The sequence below is a fragment of the Brienomyrus brachyistius genome, chromosome 4 (assembly GCF_023856365.1).
Source record: "Brienomyrus brachyistius isolate T26 chromosome 4, BBRACH_0.4, whole genome shotgun sequence".
Classification (NCBI taxonomy): Eukaryota; Metazoa; Chordata; class Actinopteri; order Osteoglossiformes; family Mormyridae; genus Brienomyrus; species Brienomyrus brachyistius.
Window position 1 is genome coordinate 26,285,416 of NC_064536.1, and position 16,199 is coordinate 26,301,614.

The following is a 16,199-nucleotide window of genomic DNA, read 5'->3' on the forward strand; positions in this document are numbered from 1 at the left end:
AAGCTAAAGAAGAGGAGGACTTAGTTCCCAGCTTTAAAGAGAGTCCAGTACCAGGCCCAGAAAAGACCTCCACTAAGTCCCAAGTGCCCGGCCCAGAGAAGACCACCTCGCCAGAGTCTCCTGTTCCTAGCCCAGAGGAGGCCACCTCCTCCTGCACACAGTACCAGGCAAATTCCACAAACCTTGTGATTTTTGTATTATGGCAAATGTGGAATGATGGGTGTTTTGTTTGAAATGCCTGTTACCGTCCCTCATAATAATAATACGCTAAACCTTCAAAGTGAGTGAGGTCCATCTTCCACAACTATGGTGACCAGATTAATAAAGTCCCAACCTGAGACACTGTGTGGCATGGGTGCATGTGTCAGACCCATAGCCATAGATATATTTCAGAGGGTGTCCGTAGATTTTGCCACCCAACAGTGGAAAGAGAAGTTGGGGTTCAAACTCGCAATTTTCGTTTAATGACTGAATTTTCTCGTGATCATCATTGAGGGATCAGCAGGGAATAAACATTTGCACAAATAGTCATATGATTCTACATCACATTTTTTTTCATCAAATTTTATGCTTCATGAACATCTGTGATGGACTCTTCCAATTCCAGTTCCCCTCCGACCAGCCCGGTGTCATCATCCCTTGTCTCTCATGCCTTCGTAGGTTTGACTCCCCCACCTTAGACCCTCTCTGGACTTGTAACCGCCTGCTTGCCTATCAATTTCAGTTCTATTTGCCCAGTCTCATGAATAAACTCTGCTTCTCTGCATTTTGGGTCTTTGAGTGTCTGCCCCAGATCTGACAAAATGTAATTTAGCGACATAACTAATTCAGCCGATGTCTTTGCTTTGTTATTAAGAGGAGATCATTTACATTGAATGGAGCTTCTGGATTACATATCGCATTGTAACAATTTTCATTGATCATCAGCTATATAATGCTGGTTATTGTTAAACTGTATATAATGACGTATCAGTTTAGTGTAACAGGTGGGGGCAGACTTCATGTTGTGATAAATCACAGAACCGGATCCGCGGGCCAGCCTGGATCTTCCCAAATCCCAGCTACCATTCCTCTGCCTGCCTCACTAGAGTTCTGAGCACCTAGAATTAATCTCCCCAGTATCTATAAAGCCTTATCAGGTTTCCCTGGTGTAAGGTAGTGTGAGTCACTCTGTACCAGATATAATCTCTGTTCTAAACTCCTTTAAATCCTGACCTATTGCCTCTTATTACTGACTTTGCTTAAAGGGTCCTGATCTGGTTCATGACACTGGATTGTGTTCTGGTTCTCTGTTTTGAATAAACATGGATCCCTCTGCATAAGGAACCTTGCAAATGTCTTTAAATCATTCAGATAATTGACACATGAGATTTATCTGGCTATCAGTCAACCGCACAGAAACCGAGAAAATGGAAACAGAGATATTTGTTCTTTATATACCAGCTTTGTTCTACCAAAACCACACCTACTGCAGAGAAGCAGTTCCTCCCACTGTCAGACAACTGAGAGGAAACAAATCTGAACTCTATCAGTGTTTGTGGGAAAATGGCAGAAGCCAGTTCAGCACTGGATCAGAACGAGTTCAGCTGTTCTATCTGTCTGGATCTACTGAAGGATCCAGTGACAATTAACTGTGGACACAGTTACTGTATGAGCTGCATTAAGAGATACTGGGATCAGGAGGATCATCTTGGCGTTTACAGCTGCCCCCAATGCAGACAGACCTTCACACCCAGACCTGTTCTGGGCAGAAACAACATGCTGGCAGAAGTGGTGGAGAAACTGAAGAATGTTGCACAGCATGCAGCTACTCTTGCTGATCGCTATGCTGGACCTGGAGATGTGGAGTGTGACGTCTGTACTGGGAGAAAACACAAAGCTGTCAAGTCCTGCCTGGTGTGTCTGGCCTCTTACTGTGAAACTCACCTCCAGCCTCACTATGAATCTCCAGCTTTTAAGAAGCACAAGCTGACTGATGCCACTGGACATCTGCAGGACAAGCTCTGTTCCCAGCATGACAAACCTCTGGAAATCTACTGCCGTGCCGACCAGCAGTGTATCTGTTATCTCTGTACGATGGATAAACACAGAGGCCATGATACAGTCTCAGCTGCCGCACAAAGGGAGGAGATACAGGTAAGATGAGAAACTCTTACGTAACTTAAATAGCATTTTTTTAAATGAAGTATACAGGTATTTTATTCGTATCCTATGGTTAAACGTGAGTAAATTTGCGCTGAAGACACGGATCAAGTCTAGTTATGTAAAGTGAAAGTAAAGGGAAAAAGCATTACTTCCTGAAAAATTTCTATAAGGAGAAATTAAGGAGAAATTTAACCACTTATCCATGTGGAGCTTCTCAGGCAGCATAGCACACTCTGGACAGGATGATTAAAGAATATGATCTCAGGTACTGAAACAGACTCGGTTTGTCATCTTCCTTTCCCACATATGTAGAATAAAATGGATGAAACACAGAAGGAAATTCTGCAGAGTATTCAGATGAGAGAGAAGGAGCTACAGGAGCTGAGAGAGGCTGCGAGCTCCATCACAGTGAGTATAAATCTGAAGAGAGGGTAACAGCTGCCTGGTAAATGTGTTGAATCGAGACCCTTCCATAGCTGTGTGACTTGAGTACTTTAATGTTTAATTATACTAATGTTACTGTTGTGGCGCAGCAGAGGCCGGAAAAATGTGATGGTCCACTGGAGGCTCCAAGACACAAAGGGGCTTAAAGAAGCTGAACGCACTGGGTAAATCTACAAAGCAAAAGGACCACAAGTGGCCAAAAAAAACAGGGAAAAATAATGAATTAAGAATGAATGAATTAAGAAAACAATGACGGGGCCAAGCGAGCCAAGTTCTGGCAAACTTAGTTCCACTCAAAACACCCCGTTATGCCGATAAAGGCGGCCCTGCTGCAGAATGCATGCCTCTCTCAGGAGGTCGCATCACTGAAAACAGCAAAAGGAAAGCTCTAATTAGAAAAGCATGGAAATTATTGTTTCTGTTTATATAAACGCATAAGACGTATGCAACACCTCATACAACATTGCAGTTTGTTAAAATACAAATATATAAACAAAACAAATAGGTCGCGATCTGAAAATGGTTTGTTACTTAGGCTGCCACACGCCTGTTAATATCGATTCAAAAGTTCCAAACAGCAGATATGAACTCGGCAATAGAACCCTTGTTACATTATAAGTGCATCAGATGCACAGTAACACTGTTCTCTTCAGGGAAAAAAAATAATACATTTGCTGCTCAGTCTTTTTAAAACGTCTGGGTCTCACTCTAATCTATGGCTAAAGTTGTGTCGCACCACGTATCTTAGATGACACTCGTCTCCAAATTAAATTAAGAAAACGTGCTTGATGCTAGGGTCAGTGCAAATGTAATGACGGAGTCGTTGAGGGGACATACTTTTACTTCATGCACTGATTTTTTATTCAATTTTATTTATATATGACTTTTAACGGTCATTGTTACAAAGCACTTTACAGTTAACCGGCCTGAATCCCACCAAGCAAGCCTGAGGCGACAGTGGCAAGGAAAAACTAACTCTAGCAGGAAGAAACCTTGAGAGGAACCTAGACTCGGAAGGGGACCCCATCCTCCTCTGGGCGACCAGGGAGCATGAAACTGACGTTAATTTCAGTCCATATAGTTTTAAAAGACAAACACAAGCAGAACAGAACCAAACCAAACCAGACACAAGTAGGATAAAGCAATTTTGCATTTCTGTAGCTCCCACCATAACTGTTGCCTTTTGTAATTTGTATTTGAGAGAGTCTAAACTGACCTGTGCAAAGTAATGTAGCTACAGTAGATCCAGATTTACCAGGGCATGCCTTTTCTGGCAACCAGCTGACCCCACCCACCACATCAATTGGGGCACACCGCAAACAAATTCACAGCATTCCAACCACGAACATCATTATTCACTGTAACAGGTTAATCCGTGCAACACACTTCCTTGCAGGAGTATCTGAAAAAAAAACAGCTGGGCCAATTATAAAATAAAACGAAAAGGAAACATGCAAAAAGAACATGCAGTTACAGACAGACTAACCCTCCACGTGCTCCAGAGGGCTTCACAGAATATTAAATAACTAAAAACAAAAAGTACCAGAAAAGGAATCCAGCACCTTTTAAAACCCGGCACTTCCCACACATCCGCCGAAAACAATGTCTAAAACAAAATCACAAAACACAAAACAAAACAGTAAAAACAGAGGGTGAGAAAACAGTGGGTCGCTCGCAATTCCTAACGAAACACAGAATAATCAGAGTGCATCATTTCTTGGTGGAACAAACAAATCCACGAGCTTCCCAAATCATGACTTACTTAAAGCACTGGGGCTACTGCAACTGGACCAGCACTCTGGGTAGTTTCACACCTTGCTAATACATCAAGAAAAAAATAATGTAACACACACCCTTTGTTTCTCCAATAATATAGGTTCGGCGTTACTTCTCGCCTGCCTCCACAATTCAGCCATAAGGAAAACTTAGTGGCTAAAACTTGTCTGTAAAACTGAGCTGTTAACAAACAGGTAGTGTCACATATATGGTTGTTCCAAACTTAAAGACCCACATGAAGAAGTGCTTACCGAGTTCTCCAAATGATTCCACAATCGCAATTGCACCAGAGACACAAACACAAGCAGAACACAACAGAGCCAAACCAAACCAGACACAAGCAGGATAAAGCAAAACATGAGAGCAAAGATAACTAATAAACACTAGGAAACACAGAAAACCAATAAATAACTGCTGTGTATCTCACTGATATGTGACAATGTGTTCTCGGATGTTCTAAGATAGCAAACACGTACATTAGCAGCTTCGAACTTGAAGCTCTTTTTATTTCTTCTTGTGGAACTCACCTAGCGCGGTACAAGCACTGCCAACCTTGACACCACCTAGTTGGCGTCACCAAAAAAAACGCGTCGTCACGCAGCCTACAGAAACACAACCAATCAAAATGCATGACACACCTCTGTATTATTTTGGTGTGTAAAAACACCACAATAACCAAAACAGGTGAGCCTGGCCTTGAACTCATGACTGCAGGGTTACAGCCTCTATGCCTCCTACTAAACCTCCTGAGCTATGCAGCAGCCCACCAAACTGGAAAAACACACAAGGGACTAAGGGGCTACAAGACAAAGGTGGGAACATGCTGGCCAGTAAATCCTGCTGGCAAAACGAGGACAAACACATGGGACAGGACCAGACAGCCACCGATCCTGACACCCTGTGGGTGATTATGAGTTGGGGTTCTACAAAAAGAGTGGGACAAAGACACAAGACAGGAGGGTTGAACTAAATCCCTGCAGCTGACAGTATATGAGCTTAATGAGTGATCATTTCCAATCAGTGCTGGCTGGGTTTCAGTACCACAGACGTCCAGCATGGTGACGCTCCAAACCCCAGACCTGTGCTGTTTTTATACCTCCTGTAAGCTCACATCTCTATTGTACAATGAGGCTCTCTGGAGTCTCAAAAGGGGCCAATTGTAATTTACTGTCCTCTGCTCCCTGTGTCACCAACAGATCTCAGCACATTCCGCAGTACTGGACAGTGAGAGGATCTTCACTGAGATGATCCGCTCCATTGAGAGAAGACGCTCTGAGGTGACAGAGCTGATCAGAGATCAGGTGAAAGCTGCAGTGAGTCAGGCTGAAAGAGACATGGAGAGACTGAAGCAGGAGATTGATGAGCTGAAGAGGAGACACTCTGAGCTGGAGCAGCTTTCACACACAGAGGATCACATCCATTTCCTCCAGGTAACAGAACAGTTACTTTGAGAATAAGAAAACCAGAGTATTCAAATGGATGTATTTCTCATTTGAATTTATTCAGCTTATTTGTCGTTACCCATGAGTATTTTATAAAGCTGTTTGACCAGATTTTGTGTCTATAGAGGTACCAGTGTCTTCCTGAAGATGGATTTGGACCCAAACTCTCTGTCAATCCACACTGCAATTTTGAGAACGTGAGGAAGGTGCTTTCTGAACTGAAGAATCAGCTGGAAAATGATTGTGAAAAGAAATCGGCAGACATCCAGCACACAGGTTAATAAATAATTTTCAGTGTTTGTTCATGCCTATATTGACATTTAATATTTGCAGAGAGAGTATGTAGTTCAGTCACACAGTTTCTGTGTGAACAAGCTAAGTATGTCTCTACGGCTAATTCTGACATTACATGAACTCTGTATTGAGCTGCAAAATCCAAACTAGAAAAATCCCATTTATTATAAATAATATAATCCAAGAACTTTGTGAACACTGTATTATATTTAATATAATTTTATTTTATTAATTTTAATTTTATAATTTTATATTTATATTAAATGATAATTGGTTTGTTAAAATGCCTATTATTGTACCTAATAATAACAATAGCAACAACAATAATAATAATAATAATAATTGTTATTATACCCTAGGCAGTGGTTAGCACTGTTGCCTCACACCTCTGGGACCCGGGTTCAAGTCTCCGCCTGAGTCACATGTGTGTGGAATTTGCATGTTCTCCCCATGCCGTCGTGGGGTTTTCTCCGGGTACTCCAGTTTCCCCCCACAGTCCAAAGACATACTGAGGCTAATTGGACTTGCTAAATTGCCCGTAGGAGTGTGTGTGAGAGTGAATGGTGTGTGAGTGTGCCCTGCGATGGGCTGGCCCCCCATCCTGCGTTGTTCCCTGCCTCGTGCCTATTGCTTCCGGGATAGGCTCCGGACCCCCCGCGACCCGGTAGGATAAGCGGTTTGGAAAATGGATGGATGGATTATACCCTAGTGCTGGGGGGTGTTTTTCGTACATGGATTACTCGTTTAGCCGGATGTAATTGTTGACGATTTTGCATGATCCTGGATCTGTCGGTTTTTCGAAACTCTTGCTGGATGTGTTGTCATAGTAGCACATCCAAATCCTCAAACCTGCTGGGAGCAGGTTTGTTCTCTGTAAACAAGGATTAACTCACACACTTAATCAGTGTCTGTGCATGGAAATCCGTTCAGTCATGGCTTCGCCATTCATGGATGAGCGACCAATTGTAATCGGTATACAAATAATAAGAAAGGAATTTCAATTTGAGAATGTCATGACCTGCTCGTACGATCCTTGTGTGTGCCACGCCCCCTCTTTAACCCCGTGTGGAATCCCTACGTTCACCAACTGTTCTGCGTTTCCTGCCTTCAGTCTTGTCTATTTAGTCCGCGTTCAAGTCCGTTTCCCCAGTCTGGTCATTGACGTAGTTTTTCGTGTGTATGTGTTTTTGCCTGAATAAACCCTGCATTCTTGGATTTCCATCTGCCCGATCCTGATTCCCTGCTTCCTTGCCGCTCGCCCGACACGTGATCATTACAGAATGACCAGTCTCAAGTAGAAGACGCCTTCACTTACCGAAGCGGAATATGGCGATCTCGTTAGCGAGGTGGTGTACTGGCTTCAACAGCCAGAGGTCCAGGCGAACCTCGCATCTCGCGCCCTGACAATCCCTACAGGGGATATCCTGCGGGGGATTTCCCCGACTAAGGACGCCTTCCTTGCCGAAGATGTTCGGCTAAATCTGCAGCAACTGAAGAATGGAGTAGCGGAGGCGTTGATGCGGCAATTGGCCCTGGACAGCGGAATCCCTCATGGTCCGTTGCTGGAGCCCCCAGAGTTACCCTCGACTCTGCCACAAGAAGCAGGGAGAAAGAAGCGGAGAAGCCGGAGATGTAAGGTGAAGCCTAAGTTAGAACTGGCAATCTTTTTAGGGGGCGTCTCTTAAAGGAGCCAGGGCAGTTTGGGATGCCATCCCCTGGGTCCCCGAAATGCCCAGGAAGGTGACACCCGGCGCCGCCTCCGCCCGCTGCTCTGCCCGAGGTTCCTGCTACAGCCACACATCCCTGATCTGCCCGTCCCTGAGGCAGCTGCTCTAGCGCCCGACGCCCCGGCTCTGCCCGAGGTTCCTGCTACAGCGCCCGAGGTCCCGCCGCCTCCTGCTGCACCGCACATCCCTGATCTGCCCGTCCCTGAGGCAGCTGCTCTAGCGCCCGACGCCCCAGCTCTGCCCGAGGTTCCTCTACCTTCACCTCCTGCTCCACCCGTCCTGGTACCCGTCCCAGCTCCCGCGACATCAGACCCAGTTCCCAAGGAGGTCCCGGACTGTCAGACCACCTCTCCAGTCTCTTAGGAGTAGGAGCTCGAGTGGGAGGCCCCGGGGACCTCCCTAATGGCCCCAATGGACCCCTCTGTTGGGTCACCCCAACCGCCACTCCAGCGTGGTCAATCCTGGCCAGGTCCCCACCTGTCAGTGTCCCGGAAGGAGAGAGGACCCTACGCAGGGGTCATGTCCCGCCCACCCTGCCCCCTGGCTCACCCTCGGTCTCCCTGGCTGTGGCTCGCGGGGCACCTGTGGGTCCTCCGGCTCTGGCTCGGCTGTCGCCTGCAGGTCCCCCTCCGATGGCTCGTCGGCTGTCTTCGGCCCAGCCTCCGTCGCCTCCTCAGTCGCCTACGGGTATCCCTGCTTCGACTCCACGGTCACCTGTGGGTCCCCCTTCTTCCTCTCGTTGGTCAGCTGCGCCTTTACCGGCTGTGGCTGCACCGTCGCCTGCCGCGGCATTGCCTGCCTCCTCGCCTGCCTCCTCGCCTGTGCCGAGGTCCCCTTCAGCTCCCTCCTCGCTTCCCCTGGTGCCCCCTCCGGCTTCCTCCTCACCTCCTCTGTCTCCTCGCTCCCTCCAAGGCCTCAAGTCTTTTCCCCAGTCCGGTCATTGATGTAGTTTTTTGTGTGTATGTGTTTTTACCTGAAAAACCCTGCGTTTTTGGATTTCCGTCTGCCAAATCCTGATTCCCCGCTCCCTGCTCAATCGCCCGACAAGCGATCATTACAGAGAGGGTTTTGCATGATTGGCAAGATCCTTTATTGTTGCCGGATGATATTCTTTTAGAAAGATAACGCTTCAGCCGAGATGGAATATTATGTCTTGAAGATTTATTAGCTCGGTATAGTAGAAGTCCAAATAGGCGAAGTCGGGCTCTCACAGCCACACAGGCACTGTGCATTGCCTTGAGATATTTTGCAAGCAGCACTTTTTTGTATACTGTAGGTGATGCAGAAAATATATCAGAGTGCAGTTTGCCAGTGTGGTAGAAAAATTTTAAATTTAATTATAAATATAACTTATAACTTAGAATAAAAGTCTGGACCTCTCAGACAATTATGACAATTATCTCGGATGAATGGATCTAGCTAGACTAATTTACTCCACAGCTGCGTTTGAAAAACTGACTTATCCTGGATGAGGCATCTGATGTCGGATGATTTAAGCAACATACGGAAAATACCCTCCTGTTGTCTAGTTGTCTAGTATTATTAGTATTACCCCTGAACTGATCAGTAACTGTCAAAAAAAGTTTTGACATTTGTCTACCACACAGCCAATAGCCACGCCCAAACTGAACCTTAATCAGGCCTGTTTTAATCAGACAGCTGTGACTTGGTGATGCCTTGTCCTACTGTAATCAAATTTGAAATCCTTTCTGCAGATGCACTAAGAGACTGTCCACATTTTATCAATAGGGGGCGCTACAATTAAAAACTGCCAATATCTCTTGATATTCTTGGCCAATGCAAGTTAAATTTGGCATATATGTATTATGACCAAGCCTGAGGTTAGCCATATACTGCTGCTGCCATATGTCATTAAACCCTGGCCACCATCAGCCAATCAAAATCAAGCAGCCATTTGACAAGCTTAACAATCACCAATCTAAACCAATAGTGAATGGTTTGTCATACGGGGGTGCTACAGTGACATTTTTTGCTCCTGGACTGTCAAGCTTAAACCTAAAATTACTTTCCCTTCCAATTCAGTACATTTTGCCAAATCAAACAACATATAGATCTTCTAGGTCTTTGCATGTTGTCCTATTTCATATGACACTGCAAACATGTTTTTTTTTTATTCTTCCTAATTATTAATGATTTCTTTAACTTCTTATACGGTACTTTCACCAGCTACACCCAAACTATACTAAAGCCAGGCCCATCTCTATCATACAGATATATAGTTTCAGCCAATCCTCATCAAACTTGAGGATATACTGTAGGGGGGATCTGTGGAAGGACCCTCCAAATTTGGCACCGATCAGTCAATAGGGAGGTGCTATGGCAATTAAAGATGAGTTCCTAAACCTGCAAAACCAGTACAACATCTCCTCATTCCTCTTTGGACATCATATCAATGTCAATGTCTTTTTTACTTCAAGTTCTGAGACTCATGCCAAATGGAAATATATTTATTGTTAAGCGACAGCAATTTCCATTTCCTAGTGATTTCCATAAATTCATAAAAATATACATTTCTACTAGTCCTACATTCTCTATCCAACCTAGACACATCTGATATCAATCTAATCAGCAGACTACCTAGATAGCTGCTTAATTAAAAAATCTTAAATGACCACCAGCCACGCCCAGATTGTGCCAGTGCTGCACCCATCCCTATTAGACAGCTATTTCTCATGCATACTTCAGCCAATCCTCACTAAACTTGAAGCTTTAGTGTAGTAGGGGACTATGGATGGACCCTCCAAATTTGGTGCCGATCAGTCAGTAGGGGGGCGCTATGCAACTGAACATGTTCCCCTAAACCTGACAAACCAATACAACTGTACCTCATTTTCCGGGACTCCTCATATACTGTTTCTATGCCATGGACGACTTTATGACCTTTAGATCCCCTCAGTCATTGCTTGCATTTATCTTTATTTTTGTTCTTCTTCTGTATTAAACCGAAATCATACCCACCAGCCTGATGGTGGCGCTATAGGATTTCGGTCAGCGTAATTGTTCCAGTGTTACAGACCAGTTAATTTCTTGGGCGTGGCCTGTTTGCACTTCATGAGCTATTTGTCATCAACGGAACATCCGATTGTCATCAAACTTGCTACGTCTAGTTTGTATGACACTTGAATTATAAAAAAACATCATGCAAGAGGGGTGCAATCGTGCCATATTCTTTACATTACTCAGGTCAGGGAAGAAGCTTATGGTTGTGTAATAACACCCATAGTCCGTAGGCCCTTATACAGTAATATAGATATTATAAAGCCATACAAACAGAACGTGCTTCCATACTTAATACACATTCATCTACAGACATTCATCTTATGGAACATTTGACGTTAAATGTGGCCAAAGTGTCTATTCAGGCAATCTTGTCTAGACACCGATAATCGCTGCCTGCGATATTTTGAAATTGAATTTAATACTTCATAAGCATTTCCAATGTTCCTTGTCTCTTCAGGACGGTTAATTTGTGATATTCACAGCATAGATTAGCCTCCTCATCGCCTTCGTATATTTCTTTCTTGGCCAATGGAAATGCCTTAAATTTACATCCACGCCAGCTGGGAGTATAATCAGCCAGCTGTTATTGACAGCTGTACCAAGCAATAGAGGATGTTGCTTTTCTTTTTTGGGGAGATGCTTTGATGTGTGTCTGTTGAGCTCTACTTGCTGCACATTAAAGCCTTTTTAGACGGACAGCCTGTTAAAACTGGGATATATTGTAATTGGCCTGAAACTGGGACTGTCCCAGTGAAATAGTGGGACCCTGTCACCGTACCCACAGGTAAATGCCTTTTATTCACATCCCTGTCTCTCTGTTTCCTTCTAGTTACCAAAGACACCGTCCTACCAGTATTAGTGCCCAGGACCAGAGCAGAATTCTTACAATGTGAGTCTGTTCACACGCACACACACACACACACGCACACACACTTCTCTCTCCCTGTATGAGGTGAAGTGTGTTTTATTGTGTTTTATCGCGTTTCATCGAGTTTTCTTCTGCTGGATGAGCTTCTCTTTCTCCCTCCCGATGCCCCTTGATCTTTCACATTCACATAAACTCTGTGCATCAGTTCCCTTTCAATCTGTTTGTAATGCCAGTGCTGATGATTAATATTATTCTGCTTAACATTTAGTTCCCTGAGTTAATCAAACAGTGAATACAACGATATTAAAATTGAAACAGATGTTTCGGAGTAGGAGCTCTCAATTTCTTTTTAAATCACTTTGTTATTAGAATTGTTTTCATATTTGTAATAGGCAAATATAATATAATATAACCTGTAATAATACACATATGTATTGTCTTTATTGAGGTTGAATACATAAAAAAACATCTGATCAGCATCAGTTTAATAGGCAGAACCATGGTGAGAGAGGACTTGGGGCTTAATGACACCATATAAAACAGAAATATCTACACTATATTGCCAAATATATTGGGACAACCCCCACAAATCATTGAATTCAGGTGTTCCAATCACTTCCACAGCCACAGGTGTATAAATCAAACACCTAGGCATGCAGACTGCATCTACAAACATTTGCGAAAGAATGGGTCACTCTCAGGAACTCAAGTGTAGTACCGTGATGGGATGCCATCTGTGCAATAAGACCATTTGTGAAATTTCTTCGCTACTAAATATTCCACGGTCAACTGTTAGTGGCATTATAACAAAGTGGAAGCAATTGGGAACGACAGCAAGTCAGCCATGAAGTGGTAAGCCATGTAAAATCACAGAACAGGGACAATGCATGCTGAGTCAATAGCTACAGACCTCCAAACTTCAGCTGGCCTTCAGATTAGCTCAAGAACAGTGCGTAGAGAACTTCATGGTTTCCATGGCCGTGCAGCTGCATCCAAACCTTACATCACCAAGTGCAATGCAAAGCGTCGGATGCAGTGGTGTAAAGCACACTGCAACTGGACCCTAGAGCAGTGGAGATGTGTTCTCTGGAGTGACAAATCACACTTCTCTGTCTGGCAATCCGATGGACGAGTCTGGGTTTGACGGTTGCCAGGGGAACGGTACTTGCTTGACTGCATTGTACCAAGTGTAAAGTTTGGTGGAGAGGGGATTATGGTGTGGAGTTGTTTTTCAGGGGTTGGGGTCAGCCCCTTAGTTCCAGTGAAAGGAATTCTTAATGTTGCAACATTCAACGCCATTTTGAATAATTTCTTGCTCCCAACTTTGTGGGAACAGTTTGGGGATGGTCCCTTCCTGTTCTAACACGACTGTGCACCAGTGCACAAAGCAAGGTCCATAAGGACATGGATGAGCGAGTCTGGTGTGGAGGAACTTGACTGACCTGCACAGAGCCCTGACCTCAACCCAACAGAACACCTCTGGAGTGAATTAGAATGGACACTGTGAGCCAGGCCTTCTCATCCAACATCAGTTCCTGACCTCACTATTGCTCTCCTGGAAGAATGGTCAGAAATTCCCATAAACACACTCCTAAGCCTTGTGGACAGCCTTCGCAGAAGAGCTGAAGCTGTTATAGCTGCAAAGGGTGGACCAACTCCATATTACAGTCCATGTATTATGAATGGAATTTCATTAAAGTGTGTAAAGGCAGGTGTCCTAATGCATTTGGCAATATAGTGTATCTACAAAAATTAATTCAGGTGAGGGGAAACCCTAAATCACATAACATTGCACAAAAAGCTACATACTCAAATATAATGAATAAATAAGACAATAACATCACCTTCTGATGTTCTCCTCCATCAGATTCCTGTCAGCTCACTCTGGACCCCAACACAGCAAACAGACACCTCCACCTGTCTGAGGGGAACAGAGTGGTGACATGCAAGAGAGAGACACAGTCATATCCTGATCACCAGGAGAGATTTGACTCAATCCCCCAAGTGCTGTGTGCAGAGAGTCTGACTGGGCGCTGCTACTGGGAGGTTGAGTTCAGTAAGGATGGGGTTGGTGTAGGCGTCGCATATAAAGAGATCGACAGGAAAAGACGGGGTGATGACAGCGCACTTGGAAACAATGACAAGTCCTGGTGTTTGAACTGTAATCCCAATAGTTACTCATTCCAGCACAATAATAAATGCTGGGCGGTATCCGGCCCCCCCTCCTCCAGGATAGGGGTGTACCTGGACCACAGAGCAGGAATTCTGTCCTTCTACAGCGTCTCTGACATAATGACCCTCATGCACAGGGTCCAGACCACGTTCACTGAGCCCCTCTATCCTGGGTTGGCATTAAATAACATTTTCAAACAAACCAGAATGGTATTTGCTGATTACTCTGCTAAACTCACTATCATTTAATAAAGCTGAAGTTAATCATGTAAGGTCAGATCACAGCAAATGGCTACAAAGAAATGCAGTTTATTCAGCATATAAATCAGTTTATCTAAAGAAAATGATTCATGAAATTCCTATAAAGCAAAAACAGATAAAAAAATAACACAAGTACAGATGTCTTAAGAAACTCCACCCTCCATGAGCAATAAAAAAACACCTTCTTCCTGATTTTCCCCCTTTGAATTCCCAGCCTTTAGTAAATAAGCACGATGCTGTTCCAGTGTGGCTGTAAACCTTCTTATCTTCAGGGTAGGGAGTGAGCCGGTCCACAGGGAACAGGAATTTCCTGGGGGGGGGGGGGGGGGGGCACTTAACATGTCAATCTGTAAACCCCCCCCCCCCCAGTCAGAGGGCTCCTGAACCCTACCTAACCCCTGATTATGTGTGAATGTAGGACGTGTCTCCTGAGCTCCACCCCCTGAAATAACCACACCCCCTTCTGTTTACTGTGGAGTTTATATCATGTATAACGTGTATATGATGCGGGGGCTTTGCAGGCACCCAGCACAGCTTCCCTGAGGCTGGGGGGCATAACGGGCTGGTGCAGCGTCGAGTGGCTTCACACCCACCGCCGGTACTAGGAACCTTTGCAAAAGTGGAGGCGTAATTACATGTAGGAGACATACAGCTGCAGGTCACATCTGTCACTGCAGGTGTGTACAAGAGGCCCAGCTGGGGCTCCAGCCAGACTGGACCGTCATACAGCACCCAGGGCACGAGGCTCAGGGGAAGTTTATACCCACCTGCAGTGCAGTGTGCAGTGTGCAGTGTGAAGTGTGCAGTGTCTGTCTACTCTGCTGTTTCTTTGCTGTTATTACTCTTCTTAATACTATTATACTGATTGATACTATTCTGCTGGATGCATGTGAATAATAATAATCCATTGTACTACTTACATGTGACAATAAAAATCTGAAACCCAGAGACGGGCCGAGCCACACTTTTTCAGTTCCAATCCGATACAGATTCCAATATGAGAGCTGTTTTTACTTTAATATCCCTCTCTCTCTCTCTCTCTCTCTCTCTCTCTCTCTGTCTGTCTACTCGTGTAGAAAGCACAGTTGTGGTAGGTGTAACTCTCTTATGTTGGTGTTCTGTCTTTGTCAGGCCATGTGTGCATTTGACATGAGTCCCATGTTAGGACAGATTTGTCCTGAAATACAGAATGATGACGTTTTCTTGGACCTACAAAGGCCATTCAGAAAAGCGCAAGTCAGTGAACAACAAAGAAAAGAATTCCGGCTCACACACAAGCCACCGGAAAGAGGCTTTTAAGTCACTATTACCCAGGGAGTTGAAAATGATCCCTTGGCTACAGAATTACACATTATGCAACCAGCAGTCACTTGTACACTGGCACTGGCTCCTCCAGTGTCTGCGCACGCTCTGGCTCCTCCAGTGTCTGCGCACGCTCTGGCTCCTCCAGTGTCTGTGCACGCTCTGGCTCCGGCGTTTGCTCAGTTGCATCACACTGTTTCACATCTTCGGCTGCCTCCATCCTCATTTCTGTCACTAAGCATCCCTTCCTTCCTGCACCTGGGTGTACATTAGCGATTTTTATTATCTGTTGTGTCCCTAGTAAGCAGGCCAACAAGAGAGATGGTTTTTGAGTCCTTAACTCCCCCACAAACCTCTGACACCCATCCATGGATTTTATCGCCATCTGGTGGCATTGGTGTGCAATACCTTCGCTTCCCTCATTGCAGTCCCCTGTTTACTGCGATTGTCTGTGAATGTTCAATGTGTACTATAATTAGAATAAATAAATGGCATCTATGAAAACTGTCAGGCAAATAAAGGAAACAGATCCACAACTGAAGTGTCCTCCAAGAGATCAAGGTAAGACAAAGGCTCGCTGGTGACAGAGGCAGGAAAACTGAGGGTCATTGTGATACACTTATGCTGACTTCATGGTCAGTGGATGGATGCGTGTGCCTGTCAGACCCTGTTCTCTGTTACTGATAAATTATTCTTCCATGTGCTTCATGCCTTCTAAGCCCCGCCCACACAATGATGGACAGAAGC

At 44.7% G+C, this 16,199-nt stretch overlaps 1 protein-coding gene across 1 annotated transcript; it reads left to right on the forward strand.

Annotated features, from left to right (window-relative positions):
• Positions 1-1,533: 1,533 nt before the first annotated feature.
• On the forward strand, positions 1,534-15,087 carry LOC125739705 (tripartite motif-containing protein 16-like). The gene is made up of 6 exons (XM_049010106.1): positions 1,534-2,136; positions 2,458-2,553; positions 5,562-5,795; positions 5,933-6,083; positions 11,679-11,738; positions 13,585-15,087. Exons 1-6 carry the CDS (start codon positions 1,546-1,548, stop codon positions 14,136-14,138), a joined length of 1,686 nt encoding a protein of 561 aa, XP_048866063.1. The 5' UTR covers positions 1,534-1,545; the 3' UTR covers positions 14,139-15,087.
• The last annotated feature ends 1,112 nt before the right edge of the window (positions 15,088-16,199 follow it).

Excerpts from the sequence above, each read along its gene's own strand:
- LOC125739705 (XM_049010106.1), top strand. The coding sequence starts at position 1,546 with ATGGCAGAAGCCAGTTCAGCACTGGATCAGAACGAGTTCAGCTGTTCT. Across the intron at positions 2,137-2,457 it reads CACAAAGGGAGGAGATACAG|AATAAAATGGATGAAACACA; the intron begins GTAAGATGAGAA and ends CCACATATGTAG. Across the intron at positions 2,554-5,561 it reads AGGCTGCGAGCTCCATCACA|ATCTCAGCACATTCCGCAGT; the intron begins GTGAGTATAAAT and ends TGTCACCAACAG.